The 21,956-nt window shown below is 52.2% G+C and overlaps 2 protein-coding genes across 5 annotated transcripts in view; both read right to left on the reverse strand.

Annotated features, from left to right (window-relative positions):
• Nucleotides 1-5,074, reverse strand: part of RPH3AL (rabphilin 3A like (without C2 domains)) — a 38,217-nt gene extending 33,143 nt beyond the window's left edge. The window contains exons 1-2 of one of the 4 annotated variants that reach the window (XM_083806336.1): nt 4,916-5,061; nt 1,910-2,069 (exon numbers count right to left, since the gene is read on the reverse strand). The gene's annotated coding sequence lies outside the window, so the exon portion shown is untranslated. The other 3 variants (XM_083806331.1, XM_083806332.1, XM_083806333.1) reach the window with 3 other exon arrangements.
• A 7,989-nt stretch (nt 5,075-13,063) lies between these two features.
• RFLNB (refilin B) lies at nt 13,064-18,447 on the reverse strand. Its single transcript, XM_083806339.1, has 3 exons — nt 18,175-18,447; nt 17,124-17,233; nt 13,064-15,908 (listed from the first exon to the last, which is right to left on the reverse strand). Exons 1-3 carry the CDS (start codon nt 18,361-18,363, stop codon nt 15,578-15,580), a joined length of 630 nt encoding a protein of 209 aa, XP_083662465.1. The 5' UTR covers nt 18,364-18,447; the 3' UTR covers nt 13,064-15,577.
• Between the last annotated feature and the right edge of the window lie 3,509 nt (nt 18,448-21,956).

Consider the following 21,956-nt stretch of genomic DNA (forward strand, 5'->3'; position numbering starts at 1 on the left):
GCACCTGTGCCTTCAGGGTGGACAACGGTGCCGAATCCATCCACCCCTCCTCTGCAGAGCTTTATATGCTCTAACAGAGCTGAAGGCAAGTCAGAATAGAGCACATCAGCTAAGCGTTTTTCTCAGGAGAGACCTAACCACATTCTCCAGCCTCATACCACAGTGCGCTTTTCTCAGCATGACTGAACAAAAACAAGCAATGTCATGCTCTTTTGCCTCTTGTTACTGAGCATACGCTTTCTGTTCTCCACCATTCCCTGAGCAGCATCTGCAAAGAGAGAGGGAAAACAGAACAGCCTAGAGATCCATCATATCCCCAAGCAGTCTTCAGAGAGATTATCCCCTAAAATATTTACAGGAGCATTTTCTTTCAGCAGCAGCGAGTATCTGCTGCTCCCTCTGATGTACCCTGGCATTGCAGACGGCGTTGCACCTTTGCCTCTGCAAAAAGATCGGGGTGGTTTGACACAGGTACCTCCAAGAAGGCAATGAGAACACCATGGGACTGCAGGCCACAGTCTGCTGGGGCGGAAACTGGAGCTCTAACAGGGCTGGAGGGAAAGGAACATCTTGCACGGCCCCAGGACTGATGCCAGAGAAACGGTACCAGGAAGACATGAAGCACCCTCCCTCTTATCTCTGTACAGGACAAGAAGTACAGGGGAATCAGCCTCATCAGAAACACCGAGATAGCAAAACCCCGGCAGGCTGAGGAGTCATTTCTGCGGGCTGTGGTGAAACAAGCAGCCCTCTCGCAGCCAGCCCTCGCTGCGTTACCTTTTAGAGACGCTGCAGTCAGCGCCCACCTCCCTGAACATTCCCTCCCTGTCCTCCTCTCCTCTCCCCAAGGCAGAGAGCAGGGAAGCAGCCGGTCTCCAGCAGCGAGAGCAGGAGAAATCCACAGCTCTTGGCACTGCTGCAAGTACACCACATACAGAATAGAGGGGCAGCACAGGCACTGAGCGGTACAGACAGAAACCTTCCCGCTCCACGAGTCTGCTTTTTACTCGAATTAAGAATTACAAGGAAGCCCTTGTCTTGCCGGTACGAAATGACCCGCTTTAACAACCCTCCACCTGTTCGTTCCTTTCCTGCGATGGAGGAAGCCATGTGAAACAAAACCTCATTAAACCCGAGTCCACCTGGCTGCGCTTGGCGGAGAAGCGGTGGGGAGCGTGGCAGGGAAGGAGCGCTGCCCCGCCGTGAGCCAGGAGCTGCCCGGGTACGTGTAGCTGAGCTCATCTCTGCCTGCTGCTCTAATAGAGAGCTGCTTCTGCTGCCTCTGTGACGAGCCCTGGACCAGCCAGAGAACAAGGTGCCTGACAGCAGGGCCTCAGTCTGTGAGGGGAAATCTTCTGGCGAGGTCTGCGTGGAGGGAAAAGCAGCAGGGTCGTGCTGGTGGCTTGGTCCCCCAGCCCTGCGCGGTGACCGCAAGGCAGCGAAGGAGGAGGCCTCTCCCCTGTGCAGCCCCACTGAAGAAGGCGGTACTGCAGACACAGCCCTGTCAAAGCACTTCAGGCCCTTCTGAGAAAACCGGCCTTTCACGGCACAACAGCAGCCTCAGCATAACTCATCCTTACCTTAATAACAGAGAAGAGCCTTGGCAGGTCATGCCAAAGGTCCAGTGAGCACGGTAGCTGCTATCTGACCAGCCCCAAGAGCAGAGGCTTAGAGAAGAATAGAAGAACAGAGCACAACACAGCGATACTTTTCCAGAACATCCTCCCAGCCTCCAGAGATGCCTGCATCATGCACTCCCTGAGCCAGGCTGTAGCTCCGTATTTAACACCCTTAACGCTCTTCCGTCCCAAATTTATCCACTTGCTTTTCCAGCTCACGTACGCTTTTAGTACCGTCTTGCTACGCTGAGCCCCTTCCCCGCTCCACCTTGAACACATTTTGACATTACCTTGACTGCACCAACGTTAGAAACCGAAGGGTCCTGTTGACATTGAGGCAGTCACCGCAGCAGGCACCAGCTCCTCATGGCAGCGAAGGCACAGCTTGCACGAGCCCTCCTGCGGCTGGGCTGATTACAGGTGCCCACGAAGCATGAATCCCTTGGAGCCCTGCAAAAAACAAAAACGTCCTACACAGGCCCGTAAGGAGCTCCCCAGCCGGCTTTCACTTGCCTGGTTATTTCAGCTAAGCACCTCGTGTCTGTATTAATTTGTTTTTATAGGAAATTAATTAGGGAATTTTTTTTTTTAATACTTCATTAAAAAAAATAAAAATTAAACAGTTGGCCAGAGCCGAGCTCCTGATCCCCGAGCCGAGCGGTGCCGGTGTAATTAACTCGCCTGCTCCGAGGGCGGCACTTCCCCCAGGACTCCCCGCTCGCATCGGGTGCCGTTCTGGCCCCGTTTTCCTTTTAGCTGCTGCTCCCTCAAAGACGCGGCGTAATTACTCTCTGCTCCGCACACCAGACCCCATTAGCCCCGGGAAACCTTAGCAACTAAGTGAGTGCTTGCTCTCGTTGCTATGACAGGGGATCAGCGAGGACGGAGGGAGATAAGGGCAACCCAGCGCCGCCGGGCCCGTTCCTCCCAGGAGGCGAGGGAAAGGCTCTTGGTCCAGACGCGGGTCTTCCCCTCGCGTGCTAAGGATCCTCGTGCCACTGCTGTATCTCAAAGCACGTGGCTCTTTCAGGGTGACAGAACGACCCCTGGGGCTGCAGGAGCGTGGCAGAAGACACGTAGGTCACTCTCAAGGTACAAGAAGTCTGAGAGTCGCCACTGGGCCTGTACAAGCACCGGCCTGAGTCGGGGCTGTACCTGTGTGCTCAAGCCACTCTGAGCTGCCCCCTCAGGCCCACAGCCAGCAGTCCCTCAGCCCTCCCAGCACCCACAGCCAGCAGTCCCTCAGCCCCCCCGGCGACCAGGAGCCCGCTGCAGGCACAGGGGCTCACCAGGAAGCCAAGCAGTCCTCAAACCTCCTGCTCTCGGGAAGGGACAGAGCCAGCTGGAGCACAGCACCCCGCGGTAAGGGGCTTTCTGCAGCGCCTTGCTGTGACAAGTCCCCGCCGTCCGTGCCAGCCCTTTGCAGCAGACGGAGAAGCCACACAACGCAATCTGATCAGACTTGACTCGTGTTTCTGCGGCTTGGGCCAACAAAGAACACGCAGCGTCCAAATAAGCACCACAAAGCCTTGGCAGGCTCAGGGACAACGTTTAAGGAACACACGGAGACACTTTCTCTCGGTCTGTCCCACCGCGACGGCTCAATCCAAGCAGCGCCAGCAGCGCGGGGAAGACCTCGTTCAGAGCCATCTATTGGGTTCCGGCTGGCCCAGCTCAGATAAGCACAAACCAGTCTCAGCACACAGGAAAGGAGAGAAGTGTTAGCACATAAGGCTAAGTGGGAAAAGGAGCAAGTGGGGACGAGGTCTTGGGGGGGGGGGGGGGGAGAAGGTTCCCATGCACCAGAGCTGCTTCGCAATCCTAGCAGCAGTGGCAAGAAGCCTAAGTGCTTTAAGACGGTGCTTGTTAAAGGGATTATAAAACACAATGCCCTGGAGGTCCATGCCAGTCCTCTGAGTGGGAAGATAAAATCAGCTCTACAGGAAAACCGACATACGGTACCAACAAGCCCGTATTAATGAGAGGCACTTATTAGCACGGCTACTTGATATATGGTAAGCTATAAAGAACCAGTTTTTGCCCTAGCAAATCAGTCTTCTGGCTCCCCAGCACCCTGCAATGCCGGGGAGGGAAGCCAGCGCTGTTCCACCTGCCAAGGTGTATCTTTATTTACCAGACTTTGGCCCCGGTTCCTTCTGATCCCCAGCCAGGCAGGTGCTCTGCACCAAGTGAATAATTCATGAAGGCAGCAGGCTCTGCTCTCTGACTCACGTTCTGGGGCAGGTTGATCTGGCGTAGGCCTCGGGAGAAGCAAATTAGCATCTAAATGGCTAATTAGAGAGACTCGTTTCACTATTCTGATATGTTAAAAAGCTCAGGAGGCCTTATGTGGCGGGTGGCTGGCAGGGTGGAATCAGCACCTCCCAGCCTCCAGAGAAGCATCAAGTTTCTTAGAAAGAATTGGACGGAGCAGGGAAATGCTGAGCACAGGCCAGCGTTTGTCCAGGAATCCCTTGCAGGAGAACCCCGTGCCAGCCTGTTCCGCCGCTATAACCTCAAGTGAACCAGGAACAGCACTTCCATGGCCGGCGGAGAGTCGGCTGCTGCGCAGCCCGGCCACGAGCCTCGCCAAAAACCTGCTACGGGCATGGCTCTGAGCCGCAGAGCAGCCATCCTACCTGGAGGGTGAAAATCCCTTTCTCAGCACGCCGAAGCTTTAGGCACCCCGGGAAGCGTTTGAGCCATACGTGGGCACGGCAGCAGTGCCTCCACGTCCAGCCCTGTTGTTGGTACGAGCAGGAAGGAAGCCATGGACTTTGACCGAGCTGCAACAGCCCCAACACCCCGCACACAGCAGGGCTCGCTGGCGCCCGGCGGCGCTCCCAGAACCGCAGGGAGCACCCAAGGGCCGCAGGATGGATCCACGTGGCCGCTCGGTGCCAGGCACACAGCCCAGCTCACCAGGACTCACCGCCTCTGTGAGGGGAGCGCGTCCAGCCCCGCACCGCTCACTTCTTTCCCCCGCACCTCCGCCACTTACGCTCGGCTCACCTGGCTGGGGAGCTCCCAGCAGCGTGCCCTCCAAACGGAGGGTCCTGGGGTGCTCCGGGGTGTTCCCAAAGGGGGTGCGGGGTGTCCCCAAAGAGGGTCTGGGGTGTTCCCAAAGGGGGTGCTGGGCTACCCAGGGGGAAGGGACCGGGAGCCCTGAGCCCCAGCAGCCACCCAGGGCCACCTGCCCTGAGCTCCGGGGCACAGCACGGCGGGGCAGAACCGGGCAAAGCCCCACCGCCCTCCTCTTCTTCCTCCTCCTCCTCCTCCTCCCCCCCGGCACCCACCTGCGCCTCCGCCGCGCTCCCGCACCGAGCCCCGGAGCCGCCCCCGGGCGCGGCGGAAGCGGAGCCACCTGCACCGCCCGGCCCCGGCCCCGGTCCCGGCCCCGCCGCTCCGCGCCCCGGGCACCCCCTGGCGGCGGCAGCCCCCGGAGAGACCCCGCGGCCACGGCCCCGAGCGGGGAGGGGACCGGGGTGGTCCCCAGCTGAGCCCCCTCCCCCCGCCCCGGTGCGGAGAGAAGGGGACTGGGGATGGGGGGGGGGACTGGGGATGGGGGGGGGGACGGGGGCTGGACGGGAGGAAGGAAAGAAGACGGGAAAGGGGAAGAAAGGAGGAAAACTACGGTAAAATAAAAATTAAAAACAAAAACACAGAAATCAAACAAAACAAAACCAAACGAGAACAGAAAGGCGAAACCTCACGCAAAACCACAGCCGCGCACAAAACGCCAAAACAAACAAAAGACAAAAAAAAACCACGCAAAACCAAACACAGAAAACAAAAACAAAAATCCCCAAACAAAAACCACACAAAAACAAAAACACAGAAAACAAAAACCCCCAAACAAAAACGAAAAAGCACACACAAAACCAACAGAAACAAAACAAAAACCCCAAAGCAAACAAACCCCAAAACTAAGCAAAGCAAAACCTCCCAAAAACCAGCAAACCCAATAAACAACTCACATAAAAAAAAATAAAAAATAAAACTCAGAAAAAAAATCTAAAAAGCGGGGCCCAAAATCTGTACACACGACTCTAACAACAGGCACCGGCTACAGAAGGTGGCCTGGAACCAGCAGCAAAATGTGGCTTTGGGAGGAAGGTGCGGGGCTGCTGCTGTGGGGTTAGCGCAGGGAAAACCCCGATCACCGCTGAATGCTGTGCTGCCTGCAGCAGGCTCACTCAAGCCGGGTGCTCCCGAATTAACGACTGGGGAAACAATCTAACCACCTCCGGTCTTCCCTGTGATGGGGAAATGCAGCCACAAGGCCCACGCGGATTGCTCCGTTCCCAGGTCTGGAAGCCACAGCACCGTCTGGGCAGGAGGACAGGGGGTTGGGACCCACGTGCTGCTCTGGGCAGTGGCACCGGCTGCGTGTGATGCTGCTCGAGTGGCTCTGTGCAACCCTGAAGTGCCCAGGGGGCTGTAGAGCAATAGGTGTCCCCAGGGTGGGCCAAGATGCTTGCAAGGAGCTGCTGTGGCAGCTGGTGGGGTGCTGCTTGCTGTGTCTTGGAGCAGGATCACACCACAGCAGACAAGACAGGCCCTTCCCTAGGCTCTGGGAGTTAAAGCGATGTTATTTCCTTTTGCCTTCCCTGTCAGGACTGCTGTGAGAGGTCTCCCCGTGTCAGCAGAAGCTGGGGCCCCTCGAAGGACGGCACGGATGCAGGGCAGGATGGGGTGAGCCAGGCTGCTCCGCTCACGTTAGCATGCAGCTCTCCTGCTCTCCACAGCTGCTTCAAGCCCACTCCCTCATAGTTCATCACCGTAAAACTTGTCTTGCCTCACATTCTGAAGACTCTCACAAATGCTAATTACTGCCAGAGAAAGAAAAAAGAAGAAAAAATAAATCCTCAGTCCATGCTTTTACTGCCTGCTCAGAGCCTGCTCATAAAAAGCCCAGCAGCCCTGCAAGCCCCATCCCTCCATACGTGCACACCTCATGGAATAAGCTTAGGCAACCTAAATTAACTTTTACGTAAATCAAGCTCAAGTCTGAGTACATGCTTTGCTTTCTTCTGGGGTTAGGCAAACGTTGAAAAACATATTAGAGGAAGCAGTGTTTGCATTAATACAGAGCCTGTATTTCCATGGAAGAAAGCGTTTGAAGATGACGTTTCACACCAGGGTACTCCTCCACACAGTCAATAACATAAATAAATTAAACACACGGTTCAGCCAACTTCAGGAAAAAGATAAATTACCTTATTTAGCAAGCAGTACTGGCAAGAACAATAGGCACAGGAAACGACACACATTGCAGAGCCTGTATCCATTCTGCTGTCAAATCAGCTTGTCGAGATCCCCACAGAACCACGGATGCTTCAGAGTCCGACTGCAAAGCTGGGCCTTGAGACCTGCAAGTCACAGGGAAAAAAATATGACACTGAATAAAAAATTTAGAAAGGCTAAATATGAGTTTTATCTTGATAGCACGAAGTCAATTTTTAATACACTCATCTCTCAGAAAGCCGGCACTTCCAATTCCACCCAAAGAACCCTTCAAAATCTCTCTTTTATCGATGATGGGTTTCACTGAATTATTCACCAGCCCACAGCTGCCAAAGGTTTTAACTGTACACACGGCCGGGACTGTAGCGGGCAGCAAGCTGCTCCTGCAGGGCTGTCAGCGACGCTGTCAGAGCACTGCAGATGCCCCAGCTGATGCTGGCCAGCACTGGCACCTTCCCCTGCAACCCTCGGGTGGGCTCAAAACACCCAGAGCAATCCAAGGCCAAACCAGCTGGTTGCTCACCTCTGAAAGGCCACCTCCTGGGGACAGGCAGCCAGGAGGTGTCACACTCAGGGGACATTTGGTGCTCCCTTCCTCGTCACCCTGACTACTCCAGCCCCTTCTAGCTGCTTTGCAATTCACAGCAAGGAGCCCTTTTTTTTTTTTTCCAAGCTACTGTTACTCTGATTGCAATTATTCAGTCCTCAGCAATTCAATTTGTACTCGTCCCTCTAATTATTATTCCTAAGCAAAAAGGTCAACGATTCAGTGACTAATCTGGCAAAGAAAAAAAAAAGTCTCTAGAACACACCTGTTCAAGAATAAGACAAAGGAAAAGTTTAAAAAATACTGATGCTTCATAGCAAATTAAGATACTTCTTTACCCATTTTGAAGACAAACTCCCCACTTTGATCCACTGTTTTTATCATTTGCGTGAACACATCTCAATTCTAATTCTCATTTCCCTGTTCAAGGTAAGTTTACAGCATCAGCTTTAATATTCCACAAGAAGACTTCCACGTTCACCCCAGCACCTGCAGCAGGACGTTTGTCTTGGTGATTACAGCACATTACAAAATGATACTTATTGGGGTCTTAAGCATTTATATCCTAATAAATACATACATCACATTTGTGAGGATCTACTTTCTGACATTGTCTTAGGGCTTTGTATTGAAGGCTTGCCAATTTTCTTGCTTGTGTCCCCAGGTCTATAGATTTGCTTAAAGAATGACTAACTTTTCCAGTCAGGACATAGGGCACGCTCACACCTCTCCTCTCAGCGGCACTGGCCTGTTGCATTACCCAGGTTTGGCACCAAACTGGGGTCATCAGAACGCCCCTATCTCACCTGAGGAAACAAGTCCAGCACTACCTTCACTTCAGGTAACACTCACAATATGGACAAGCTAAAACCAAAGAGGACAGTGAGAATATTCAAGCAAACTGAAAGACAAATCTCACAACCCTTACACGTACAGATCAGCTCTACTGCTTGAACACAACTACTTACTGGCGAGGGTTGCAAATTGGACTTTATTTTATGAAATCATGCTGTATTTCCTTTTAAAATACGTATGCCTCCAAGACACAGTGAAATTCTCAGAGGACAGTGGAAAGTTTATTCTTCGTATTTTTCATGTGAATTGCATGTCCACTCACTAAGACTGGAGCGTGGCTTGAACAGAAAAGGGGGGGGGGGAGACGAAAGGCACAGAGAGCAGTAAGGGGGTATGGGATCTGCCTGGGGACAATGCACCTTCAGAATACACTTACCCGCTGCTGGAGAGCATCTTGCCACCCAGCTGCCTCTCAGCCAGCCTCAGCAGGGGCAGATTAACCAGGAAACACTGCCGATGGTCCTGCCTGTCCGACATTCCAGATATCAGAAGATGAGTCTCCTTCTGTGTGGACCAGGCCAGCCGCGACCACTGGGCTCTAATTTGGCTGGAAAGTCAGATTTTTGGCATAATAAAATGAAGGACGGCCACCACTACCTACAAGCGATCCCCTTCTCTCAGCCTGCAAAAATATTACACTCACTTTTCAGCCTGGATGAATTATTTACATCCCATCACTGCTGTTCCTGTTTGCCTTGCCTTTCTGCCCCGTGTCACCATCCCTTTCATCTGCACGCACGCTCTGGAGACCTGCTGGCTGCTGTACAGCATTAGTAATAACCATCACTGCAAAATCCCTGCTGTTGACACTTTGAAATCAGACCATTAGCTGCAGTCGGAGAAGTGCTGCCTGCAGCCTGCGGAGCCGCCGTGGGAGCAGCCTCCTGGGAGGCCGATTTCATCACAACCTGTCTGAATGCAGCTGCGAGCATCTGCCAAATCTCACATCTAAATAGATCAGAAGGAGAGAAGGGAAGAGGCAGAGAGGAAGGGGGGGGAACGCAACAAAACCAGAACTAAACCTCCCATTATATCCAGGGGCAGGAGGACGAATAAGGCGGCGCATTACTTCAGTGACTGCTGCAAAAGAGCCCGCCAATGCTTTTCATCCAGGCTCACCTCCCAGTTAAGTGCTCTCATCTCTCTCCCCAGCGAGGCTGTTAACAACTCGGCTCACCTCACAACAGGCTCACAGAGCGGCAGGAGAGCTGCGTGTTGCGCCGAGCTGAGCTCTGTTCCCCTCAGCAGCCATCCAAGGAGCTCTGCCATCGCCCTGCTTGGCGAGGTGGGCTAGGCAGCGGGGTTGAAGGGGCAGTTTCCCTTCAGGCCTTCATTGCTAAGCCTACGGTACCTCAGGGAAGCCTGGGCTTTCTGCCACAGCCAGGCACAGGGGGACGCAGCGATCACGGCCGGCGCTGGGCCCTAGCCAAGCGGGCAGGCCCGGGCTGGCCCCCGCGCCATGGCTGCCCTGGAGACCTCGCTGAGGCAGCGGAGGGGAAGGGGAAGGCCCCGGTGAGATGGAGGGGAAGGTGCCGAGGGGAGGAAAGGAGGAGGCAGGTGAGGAGAAAGGGAAGGTGCTGAGGGGAGATGGGGTGCTGAGGGGAAGGGGAGAGCACTGAGAGGAGGGGAGGTGGAGGAGGAAGCCGTTGAGGGAAGGGTAGGTGGAATGGCAATACCTGAGGGGAAACGGAGGGGGAAGGCATGAGGGGAGGGAAGGGAGACAGGGTCAAAACCTCATGGGGGATGTTGGGGAAAGCGCTGAGGGGCGGCGGAGGGTGTCATGGAGAAGGAGGGGATGCCGTGGTCACTGACTCTCCCACCCTCTTTCCCTCCCCTGCAGGCTCAGGGGCAGTGGCACGGGGCCATGCTGGAGCTGCTGCAGCAGCCATCGGGCAAGAGGGCAGCAAGGGCAGGCGGCGGGGGGCCAGGGGCTGCCCGCAGGCCCCAGGTGCGAAGCCACCACCGCCACCAAGCCAGAGCACTGCTGCCATGCGGGCAGGTGAGCTGGGCCAGGGGAAGGGTGCATGGGGAGAGGAGCCACGGCGCTTCCTCAGAGCCATCTGTGGCACTCGACATCTCTCAGTGCTCCAGTGCCTATGCAGAGCTTGTAGTTTAGCCATGCAGCTTCATTTATAGCTCTGTGCATGCATACCTACACACCTATAACTGAAAGACTGAGTACATGTAACTGCACAGCATAAACAGTAGGAGGCATACGGCATCTGTCAAGAAGTTTCAAGAACTGCCGAAAATGCTTTAAATACCCAGCGGTTTTCTGTCGGTAGCTGCAGAGCAACTCCAGTGCCCACCATCCCACGGGCCCGCATTCAGCAGCAGCATGGTTGCGCCCCTCCGGTGTCTCAAAGCTTCCGGAAATGGTACTAAAAAAATCACATTGCTTGCCCTACGAATGGATGACAGCTTTGGAAAAATCCCTGGCAACAAAGATTGAATTTCCTGCATAAATCAGGTTCAGTAAGCATGGTGAACTTGATGCCAGTGCAGAAGTGCTATTAATGCATTAATGGCCTCAATAAAAACATTTGACAGGTGAGAGAATTGTTAGGTTAGCCAATCATATATATAAATATATTTCCCACTTGAAAGTAAGATTTTAGGCCATTGGTATTTTTAGTTCCTTATTACTGGGCATGCACAGGGCACAGCAAGCACTTATCATCTTCATTACAAGAAGCAGAAAAGCCTCAGTGACAAGGTAGAATTTTTTGCTGATTTATCACATTAACAGGTAAACACCATCACAAACCCCGAAAGCAGAAGGCTCGCTCCGCTGCATCGCCTGGAATCGTAAGTCATGGGAGGAACCCTGACTCAGCCCAAAACTACACCAAAGGGATTCAGATGGAGGCAGAAGTAAACGAAGTTTTAGCATCAACTTCCACCATTCTGGACTCTGGTCAAACAGATCTAGGTCTTTCTGCTCAGCTTAACGAAAGCCTTCGATGGGACGGGATTCTTGAAGACCCTGTGGCAGAGGAAGAAAGGCTGCGAATATACAAGGTGAACAGGAGGAAACGGTACGGGTTGTATATCCAGCAACATTTGCCTGCTGAGCCATGCCCGACTGTCGGGCATTCCCAATTACTTCATGTCAGGGCTTCGTGCACAAGCAGCGATCACACAGAATGCGAAGATTGCTGCAGTTATTTTCCAGGGGAGCAAATGTGAGCTTGTCCTGAATACCGAACAAGCCAACAGTCTCCAAGCTGCAATCAGAGCCGTCAAGAAAATCTCTCAACAAGCTCTGTAGTTCGGCATTGATTGCTCGCTGTTTTGTGTCTGCATGGAGAACAGAACATTTGCATTTTAAAAACAAACAAAGCAACCTGCTTGCTAAAATACAGATGCAACTTAGGCTACTCCAACAATTCAAAAGTGCTTCTGTCTGCCTATTTGTCTTGCAGGATCACTAGTCGATGCTATTTGTTTATGTCAAAGTAACGCTCATTGCCTGACACCTGAGCTTTTCAGGTATTCAGACACATTGTGAAATTAACAAGCATAGTCCTTGTGGCAGGTGCGGAAATCGAGCATGAGCAGCTGAATGATCTGTTAGTTTGTTTGAAGGCTGAAATCATCTGCATGTACACAAACTTACTGAGTATTTGGAACTGGGTTTATCCTCATCACTGCACATAACTAGAGAACCATCTGGCCAGTATAAATTAAACACATCAGAAAGCAGGCTGCCTTGTACCCACCTACTTCAACTTCTCATAGTAAAGCAACATCTATCATACACAGTGCTACTATAATATTAAGATAAATAGCCAAGAGTACACTAAAGGAGGTATTTGGAAGTTAGATGGCACATACAAAAGGGAAGTTTTCCAGTTTTCTGAAGCCCTCCTAAAAGATACCACTCTGATTTTTAAACCCCTTCGTAACGTGTCTTTGAATGCGTGATGTTTAAATGTAAGTGATGTTAATATATTTTTTCCGCTGTTTAATACTTTAAACACTGCACGATGCTCAAATGCTTTCACAGACTTTTGCAGGAGCAGGGGCATGCTTCAGGATAGCTTCAAAGCTTTCTAGATCCCAATAATGTCATTACATGCAAATCTGGAGCTTTTGCAAGCAGATAACCAGATGAACAATAAAAAATACGCAAAAAAAACAAACTATTATGATTTATCTCATATTCTATTGCATCTATTTCTACTCTGCCAGGGATACCAATGAAATGAGCACGCCTGCAAATTCAGAAGGATTTAAACAACATATTAAGTGTCCAAAAAAACACCACAGCATTTCTCTCAACACAAGTTTGTCATCGTCTATTTTGTTTTTATGAAGTTTAATGCGTAACACAGTCTAGTCTTATTTTTATGCTGTATTTACTAATATAGCATTTGAGCATCTACACTTTTATTCAAAATGAACAAGAAATTCCTATCTAGTTAAACACTTGTTATATTTAAAAAGGACTACTGCTTCCACTTGTAGGATATACTGAAACCCATACCAGAAACTGTCTTTGGAAATAAAACTGTATCAGACGAAAGACTCACATACTAGAGGGGATTTTCAGCTGTCCTCAGAGCACTTTTTCAAGTCTTACTAAACTGACAAAACCACATTTGTAATTTTTAAATACAGATGGTTTTATATAGGAAACGCCTTCCTAGAATATGTAACAAGAGTAGCCCATGATATAAGAGAAACAAGAGTGGAGGTTGTACTGGCAGGATATATTACATATTTATTTCTAAGTAAATACCGAAAACACCGAAAAGCTTTAAATGAAAAAATGAAGAGACTTCCCTCTATAACAGTTTTCAGATCATTTATTACCAGTAAAGTAAAAGACAATTTGAAAATTAGAGTGGGAAGACAGTAAACTTCACAGACATCAGAACACTTGCACAGAGCTAATCAGAGCTTTGCAAATGTTGGAACATAAATAATTTAAAAGGTATCTCTACCAATTAAAATATCTTAAAAAGCACGTAATTAAGTTTGCTTTATAAAAATCATGTGTTTTATCCTAAAGCCATACTGTAAGGATAATTTCATTTCTAATTTAACTAGGAATAATTAATGATTACAACTTAAAATAATCTTCTCTCAGATCTCCTGCAAACAAATTCATTGGAAGAACATTGTCAGAGCAATCCAGGGTCCGTGTTCTTCCTGGGTCCTGTGTCCAACCGTGGCCAGCACCACATTTCAGGAGCAAGGTACGTGAAACCACGAAGCGAGCAATGTTGCGATAGCTTTCCCAACAAGCAGTTTTGTCCGTTTGAAACCCACACGCTTAGGGGTTGGGTTGTGCCTTCTCTTACACAAGTCTATCTCGGGGCAATGTTTAAGGGACAATCATGACGTGGACTTGAGACACATCCCCTAAACACTGTAGTCTGAAACCAGTACATTTAATGACAAGACCATGCTGCTCTTAATAGTTTTGGAGCAAAGCCTACCTGAATTTGGCATCCTGTGTCACCCTGGAATTGTTTTTGGATCTGGTTTTCTGAGGCAAGTACCAAAGATTAAGGACATTCTGTTCTGAGCTAATAAATAAGTAAAAAAACAAAACAACAACAAAAAAAACAAACCATACAAACTCAAGCCTGGCTTCTTGCTGCATTTTTAGGCTCCCAAATCAGTTCACACTACAGTATGCTTCCACACCACTCACCCCACGTGCACATACATGCGCTAAGTACAGCTCAAGAACAGGCTCCTGAGTTTTTAACTCACCACAGACAAAATTCACCCTTGGGGCTACGCGCTAAATCCTTGTTAAAAGCAGGTACAGAGCTGACATTGCACCAGAAGGTGACCTGCACCTCAGAGGAGTTCTGGAATCCTTGAAAAAGCCACGGCCAGCTGAGTAAAGCCTCTGAGCTGCTACACCACCCTTGCCACCAACACAAGGCACACAACCAGAAACAGACGCTCTCCACACTACACCGCTCTCTGTGAACGTAGAAAAAAATATCTGGGTAAACTAAGAAATCTCCCCATTTTATTTTCATCAAACTCACCATAAACTAATGCATGTAACATCTGGGTAGGCTTTCATTCTATCTGAAGTTACTCCCTTTGGCCCCAAACCACTTCTGCCTCTTGCACGTGGGACTGGTGGGGTTATCCAGCAGCCTAAGGATAGGCAAATGCTACCCAATCCCACTGACATCCTGAGTGCCAGAGGGGACACGGAACTTTGCAGTGAAAACCTCAACAGGGAAGCAGAGCTACAGCTGTGGATTTTGCTACCCAGTTAAAATTTGACTGACCTTTGTTACCATTTACCTCTTTCTCAGAAATCATTTAAAACCACCACCATGACAGCGTCTCATGTCTGATCCCAACATCTCTGCCCCACTAGTTTCCTGTATACACTGCACATTTCCTGAAACCTTCCTAATTCCAACTCCATTAGTGCAGACATGTTAGCATGGCATCGGTAAAAGCCAGGCGCTGGCGTTCTTCCAACACCACACTGTCAAGACCTGACTTTCCAACAACACAGGGATCATTTCTGGCCTGATAGTCTTCATTACAAGTCCTATTACAGGCACACAAATGTCAGCATGTTACACAGACTGCAGTGCTGTAGATGTCGTTACAACAAGAAGTCATTACAGAAGATACATCGTGCCATTCATCTAAATAACTAGAATTACCTGATCCCTTCTCTGCTGCCTGGAGCTGCAAAAACAGTTTATCTCCTGTTCTACACTTCTTCCCAAATCACACCTTCAAACCAGACATGAATGCCACAGAATAAGGTTTTTGTATCTGTTAAATACAGAATTTCAGATTTTCTGTTTTTCTTTTTTTTTTTTCCCCCAGCAAATTCCAGAGATTGTTCATCTGGAGGAAAGAGCCCTGTGATCTAAACCAAAATGCGTGACAGCTCTGTCTATATCTAATGAAACAACCCGGTAGATTTTCTGCAAGAGAGTGAACTGCCCTTATTTTTGCACATCCCCACAAAGTATCAAATACACTTTCACCTGCCAGACACTATTCCACATTCTTCCTCACCTGTAGTTTTTTCTCTAGGAAAATACTTCCCCTTATTTTCATCTGACTACTGCACTGTGGGGTGGGGTAGGGGAGGGAACTCACGACCTTAAAGGTGAAGAAACAAGTTCCTTACAAAGTTACGTCCCAACAGAAAACTGCATTCAGGCCTTTCTGGTGCTTAAAGCAGGAATTATTAAGAGCTGAGCAAGAGGTGGCGACAGGTAAGGTTCCCTCAGCCTGACTGCAAAGGTACGGGCAGGACGTTAGGTGGGGCTGGGACGGATCGCAGCGAGGGGGCGGCTGGCAGTCAGCAGCCGTCCAGGACACAGTCGCTCCCGAGGTACTCGGCGGTTTCCAGCTCCACGCTGGAGAGGAACCGTCGCATGGACTTGCGGCAGTTGTAATCCAGGGTGGTGGTGTACACAGTCTTGGCGTGCTTCGGGTAGACGATGGTGGTGCTGGTGAAACGCTGGGGCTTGTTGCGGGGCTCAAAGTGGACCTCTGCTTTGTAACTGCGCCACGTGCAGTTAGGGACACAGATGACCGTCTGACTGCAAGAGGAAACGCTCAGGCCCACTGGCATGTAGACATCGTCGATGAAGTGCTTCTCCGAGTCGTACTTGACCGAGGATGTGTACCTGAAACGCGAGAGGGAGACGTGAGCGAGCTCTGCTCCGGAGCAGCGGGCTGTGGTTTCTGGAAAACGGAGCCGTTGAGCATCTGGGTTGCTCCTCAGCTCTGCACCTGGACACACAATGCAAAAACTGTCTGCTGGTGCCTCACTCATTTATGGGAAGAGAAAAAAGCCTTACGTTAGCAGCACACCTGGCCCTGTTACTGCTTTGCCAGCACCGTGAAACATTTTCTCAACCCTACCGTCCATCATTTTAAGGCTGAGCTGTATAAAGCCTAAGGACACGTTTCAAACTCCAGTGCCTAAATCCAGAGGCCTAGGCTCGTGTTTAGGCTTTGCACATAAGCATCCTAATTCCTTGGAGTGCCGAGTCCATTGAAGCACACTTTATTTTCTCAGTTTTCCTCTGTCAGCAGTCACACAGGAGCTCTCTGCTATCACTCCCGGCATGGGGCACTGTCTGAAGGCAAACTTTAAAATTCAACCAACAGGAAAAATTTACACATCAAACTCCACCAACAAGAAAATCCTCCGCGGCTGGTCTACAGAGCAAAGCTCTCATCCTTTACCCCTCAACAGCTCTGGGTCTGCTTTCACCCGGTGCTAAGCACCTTCAGCTCCAGCCCCAGGTGGGCTCCTTCCCCGCAGCAGGGCAGCCTGCGTTTTTTACCCTCTCCTGCCCTGGGCTTCCCTTTGATTGCAGCAGTAATCGACTGGGAACCTTCACTTCTCCTAACCGTAAATCATGACCTTCAAAGGAGTAACTCACAAGCTGCGAAGCGATGCAGTGCATTAAAAAACGATACACTCTCTTAATATTAACTCTTCTTTGAGTTCACACAAGCAGCCACAGTTGATAAAAGTACTTAGTATGAGGTTGGGAGAGCAAAACTTTTCCCCTAATAAAGCATTTCTAGAAAGATGGCTCTTTGAAGACCTCTCGTGACTACCTTCTGGTTAATCAGTTCAGAGGCAACGTGCAATGAAGTAAAAGCAGGACGGTAAAATACAAGAAGTCTTCCTGGAAAAAAAACACATGGGATTAAAAAGAGGCTGAACACTCCTTTAGCCTGTGCAAATGTCCAGGTCCAGGAATGTACAGCTGCATGAGCAATAGCTCTGCAAATAAATTAACTTGACTCAGAGGCACTGATAAGGCCTAGCTACTCCTTTACATGCTAACTCATTCCAAACTAGACGCCTGTAACGTAATATTTACCTTATTTCCTTTGGTGGTAAAGGGTCAAACTCAACTCCTTCGCCAAAGGATAAAGGACACAGTCTTGGAGGGCAGCTGGCGAGAACAGGGCTGGGAGAGAACACGGAATTCTGCAAAAATACAAAAATAATCCCTTTTATGTCCCAATTTGCTATATTCTGTCAAGGTCCACGTTATGTACAAGGGAACCTGCCAGTCAGGGATGTGCCTACGGGCACCGCCTGCAGGGTCCAACTCCACACACCGAGGATGGGGGCAAGGTAAGGATTTTGAAGACAAAGTGCTAACCCTGGGAGCTGACTTCAGAGAAGCCAATGCTGGAAATGGAAAGGAAATAAAGTCCCTAGGTACAGCGTAACTTTCTGTAGCATAAACTACGACAGTAAAACACAAACGTTCACATTTATGAGCTCACCTCCAACGTACAGTTAATGCTGCACGAGTCTAGGAGATCGCTTTTTGCCGAATTCACCAGACCTCCCCCCAGGGAGACGACAGCAGAGAATTACTACAGGCACCTCGCAGCGAGCAAACTTCAGCTCGCAGCTGTGCCACGGCCCCCACGCACGCCAGCCCAGCTCCCTCCCGGCCGCCTGGGCAGAATCTGCTCACCCTCGCTGAGCAGGGTGCACCGGAGCACCCCCGAACCCCCCTGCCAAAGGGCAGGGCCGGGGGGCGCTGAGCCCACCGCCCTGCGGCTGGAAAGGGCCGGGGGGTCCCCAGGGACCCTGCAGCCGCTTCTGCGCCCGAGCTCCAGCACACGGCCGGGGAGGCTGAGGGGCAGTTTCCCCGTTCCCCCGCACGAAAGGAACGTGCCCCCCCCCCGGCCTGCGGTTCCCGAAGCGCCCCCCCAGCAGCCGCACCCCTCCCAAACCCCCGGCACAGCCCGTGCGCCCCTGCCCGAGCCCCAGCGGCTCCCCGGCCCCCCCCGGGGGAAGCACCGGCGGCTCCTCCCCGAGCCGGCTGCCGCGAGCCCGACGCCCCCCGGCCGGTTTCCGTCCCCTTTCCACCCCCCCACCCCCCCGAAGGCCGCTGCGGGGCCGCTACTCACCGCGGCGGGGGGCGCGGGGGGCTCGGGCTCGGCGGCGCGCTCGGGGCTGCCGGCGGCGAGCGGCCAGGGCGGGTGTGAGGGCCCGGGGCTGGGGGGCAGCCCGGAGTCGGGGCTGTCGAGGCCGGAGTCGCCCCGCTTCCTGGCGTCCGGCAGCTCGGGCACGTCCCGCAGGCTGAGCCGCCCCACCATGGCACCGCCACCGGCACCGGCACCGCCGCGGGGCTCCGCGCCCTGCGCCCGGGCGGCGGCGGGAGGGGGCGCGGCCACGAGGAGGGGGCGTGGCTACGATAGGGGGCGGGGCCACGAGGGGGGCGTGGCCGTCATGAATGGGGCGTGAGCGCGGTGAATGAAGGCGGGGTCGCAGCGAATGGGGCGTGGGTGTGGCAAAAAGGGGCGGGGCGAGGGAAGGGGGCGGGGCTTGGCCCCGGCTCTTTCCCGCGTCCCCGTGCCGCAGCCCGCCGGGGTCAGCGCCCCCCCCGGACGGAGGGATGGAAACGGGGCTGGGAGCTGCTGGGAGCTGCTGGGAGCTGCTGGGAGCTGCTCCCTGCCCGCACCCAGAACCCCCATCAACCCCACTCCCGGTGGGCAAGGGGCAACCTGCGGCCAGGGCAGACCCCAGCCGCCAGCACCCACCCCGCGGTGCCGCTGTAAGCAACAAATGCACCCAGTGGGTGCTGCGGGCTCCAGGCGCACCCACACCTTCCAACGCCAATGAGAACGTCTCACACGAGGCTGTGGATCTGCATTCCCCGGAGCAGCACAGTGGTGCCATGTGTCGCACTATGCCGCCTCTTCCGAGTGCACAAGCCCCTGCTGCCAACTTTGAGCAAACCAAGAGCGGGGCAGCGGCTGCTGCCAGGGCAGGAGCAGGACGGGAGCGGGGCCGTAACTCTGCCTGGACCCCAGCAGGCAGCACGCAGTTGGCAGCACTGGTTGCAAACAAGGGCCTGCAGCAGGCTGTGACACAGCAGCTTTTAGGCACCGGCTTGGTTCACCCCATGAGCTGACCCGGCCAGGCCACGTCAAAGCAGCTCAGCACGTCCAGAAAACAGTCGCAGGATCCAGGGCTGCGATAACTTGCCCTGAGCAAGCTGCAAGGGCTGAGTATACACATGCACATGACCCCTCTTAAATAATTTTCCTACACAGATAGGATAGAAAACACTGAGCTCTGTCCCAGAGGTGGGGAAATGAAGACAGGCTGAACATTTGGCTGAAGTTTAACAGCGCCCTTCAAAACCCCCAAGTTCCCCTCCGAGCTGCTCTTTCTCAAACTCCCCCTGAAGATTTGGGCCCACGAAGCAGCGCTGCCATCCTCAATCACATTTTTTTTTTTTCAGGCAATGCTGCAGAAGGTGAAACAGGAAAACAAAAGTGGTCTTTTCTAGCGCTAGATGAGACTAAGGGAAAGGTTTTTGGAAAATCCTAATGAAATAATTGCGCCATGTCATCAGATTCAGTGGGGGAATACTCTCGTGGAGGGAAAGCAAATGTCTGCAGCCAGCCAAAGTAAACACTCCCCGGTGCAGTAACAAGCTGTCTGGCCTGATGGGCCCAGCACAAGTGAACCCAAACCCTTAAAAAGAATTCCTCCGCTGCCCCAAAATTAAAAGCAGAGCAGAGCTTTCAGCCGTAGGCGTCTGTGGTTTGCAGCTATGCGGTGCTGGGAACTCCGGATACTTCCTCCAGGAATTTACATTCCTTTGAAGAAATACTATGAGGCTGTTTGTCTTTGCTGAAAAATGCAGATGGAAACAAAAAGAACATTAAGATTTTTTGATTGAAATCTTTGGGGTCTGAGCAAATGCACCGGACAGGTGTTTTGTTCCTTTTGATTTAAATACAACCCCCCCGAAAAGAGGGATTTTTGGTCTCCACAAGCAATGGGAAAGCCGATCGCTTCTCGCTCCAAAATCTCCCATAAAAACCCTTGATGAAATTAGACGCCTCAGAAGGCGCTGCAGCAGTTTCCAGATGAACGCGATTATTATTTCAGAGCTGCCACGGAGCTCCTGGGCTAAAAACCACTCTGCCAGTAATTGAGTTAGCGCAATTTAGGGGGGGGAAACCTGCGGTGTCTCCCAGCAGCTGCTCCTGCAGGGATCGGGGCCGATGGGTGCCGCAGGGATCAGGGCAGCGAGGTCTGAGGGTGAGGATCTCGGCGGCTGCGAACTGCACAGGACCACGGCTGGCCATGTCTGGGATGCTGCAGAGCCATGCAGGCTTCTGGAAATGTTGCTGCTCTTTACTTACTAACCCAAAGACTCCCATGCTGGCCTGAGAGAATTTTTTTCTGCCCTTCCTGCATCTCGTTTCTGGGCTTGGCTGCTGAAACTGAAGTGTTTGGGCAGCCTGAGGTGGCTCTGCAGCCAGCTCTGCCTCCTGTGGTGCCAGTGTCCAGAGCTGACAACTTGTTTGCTAGGGCAAAAGCGAAGGGTTTAAGGAGAATTGTAGCTACCCGATAACCGAGCTGCTCCCCTCTCAAAGCCTGTCTCTCTGTAAGCCTCCCATACCGTGCGGATCTGTACAAACGCTGATGGCATTGGAAATCTTTTCCCCTGCCTGTTTGTCCACGTTATTTACTTTCTAACTGCCTGCACGCAGCTGGGACAGAGCAGATACGATACCTTATCAAGATCCTTCTTCCATAAAGGACTTTCCACTGGGGCTGGGCTCGCTCGGTTTAATCAGCAATCAAACAATAGCTACATTGACGGCGATCAGGGCTCCATCACTGTGTGCGGGGTGAAACAACTCAGGAGGACCCTGTGTTACTTGATAACGATGGAAAATTATTTCCAAATGATGGGAAATACCAGGCTGCTCCCGTGGGTGCCGACCACAAACCTGCCAGGCACCGACTCCTGCTCACGGCCAGGCTTTGAGGCAGCAGGATTAACACCAGCCCTGGGAGCGGTTCAGGTTCCTGCAGCTCGGCTGGAAGGACACTGAGGGCACCGAGCAGTGCCACCACCCCTGGCTGGCAAAATATCCACGTCCACGTGCTCCCACCTGGACTCGGGCTCAGCACCAGCAGAGCTGTTCTGGCTGAGATGAACGAACGAGCGCAGGCTTTATACCGAGCAATTCTGGGTGACCTTAGCAATCGCCGCTGTAACCGGCCCCACCTACAGCGAGCCCACGGAGGAATGCATTCTGCTGAGCAGCTTGCAGACGCAGCCCGAGCATGAAGGCTCCACCTCATTGTCCCAAGAGCAGCACGGCCACAGCACAGCATCCTGCCCCCTGCCAAGCCGCAGCCGGGGAAAGGCTCGCGGAGGCTCAGGCGTCGTCACTCGGATGCTCAGATTCATCGCTGTAAAATTTGGTGAAAGAAATAAACACCCACGTCACCTCACGCAGGCTTTCTCCTGCCTGACGATGGAGGGGGCAGGACCAGCAGAGCAGCAGGAGCAAAGCGAATGAGTCACTGAGTCTCCAAGCTAAAGGAACTCCTCCAGCATTATGTATCGTATGGAAAAAAGGCACTACCTCTTAATTACTTTCAAAGGAAAACGTTGAGATCCCTCAGAAATCTTTCCAGCAGTTAGTCATCACAGATGATCCCATTATTTATGGGCACGAGGTCAGCTCTCCCAGCCTGCCTCCACCGCGCCGGGAGCTGCCGCAAACGCCAGTGCTGCCCGTGCTGGAGCTACAGAAGCCCCCGAGGTGGGGAAGCCAGGAGAGAGAAGAGCTACGAGAACTGCAGGCAGACAGCAGTGGCTCCCTGGCTGCGGCACGTTTTGGGAGTGGTGCGGCACGGCCCCGTCCTGGCCGCT

This window comes from Anser anser (assembly GCF_964211835.1).
Source record: "Anser anser genome assembly, chromosome: 20".
NCBI classification, from domain to species: Eukaryota; Metazoa; Chordata; class Aves; order Anseriformes; family Anatidae; genus Anser; species Anser anser.

What these genes read in the sequence shown, in the direction of transcription:
- RFLNB (XM_083806339.1), bottom strand. Translation starts at nt 18,363, where the DNA reads ATGGTGGGGCGGCTCAGCCTGCGGGACGTGCCCGAGCTGCCGGACGCC. An exon ending in CCCCCGCGCCCCCCGCCGCG is followed by an intron (nt 17,234 to 18,174) that starts GTGAGTAGCGGC and finishes GTATTTTTGCAG; the next exon opens with AATTCCGTGTTCTCTCCCAG. An exon ending in TTACCACCAAAGGAAATAAG is followed by an intron (nt 15,909 to 17,123) that starts GTAAATATTACG and finishes CTCGCGTTTCAG; the next exon opens with GTACACATCCTCGGTCAAGT.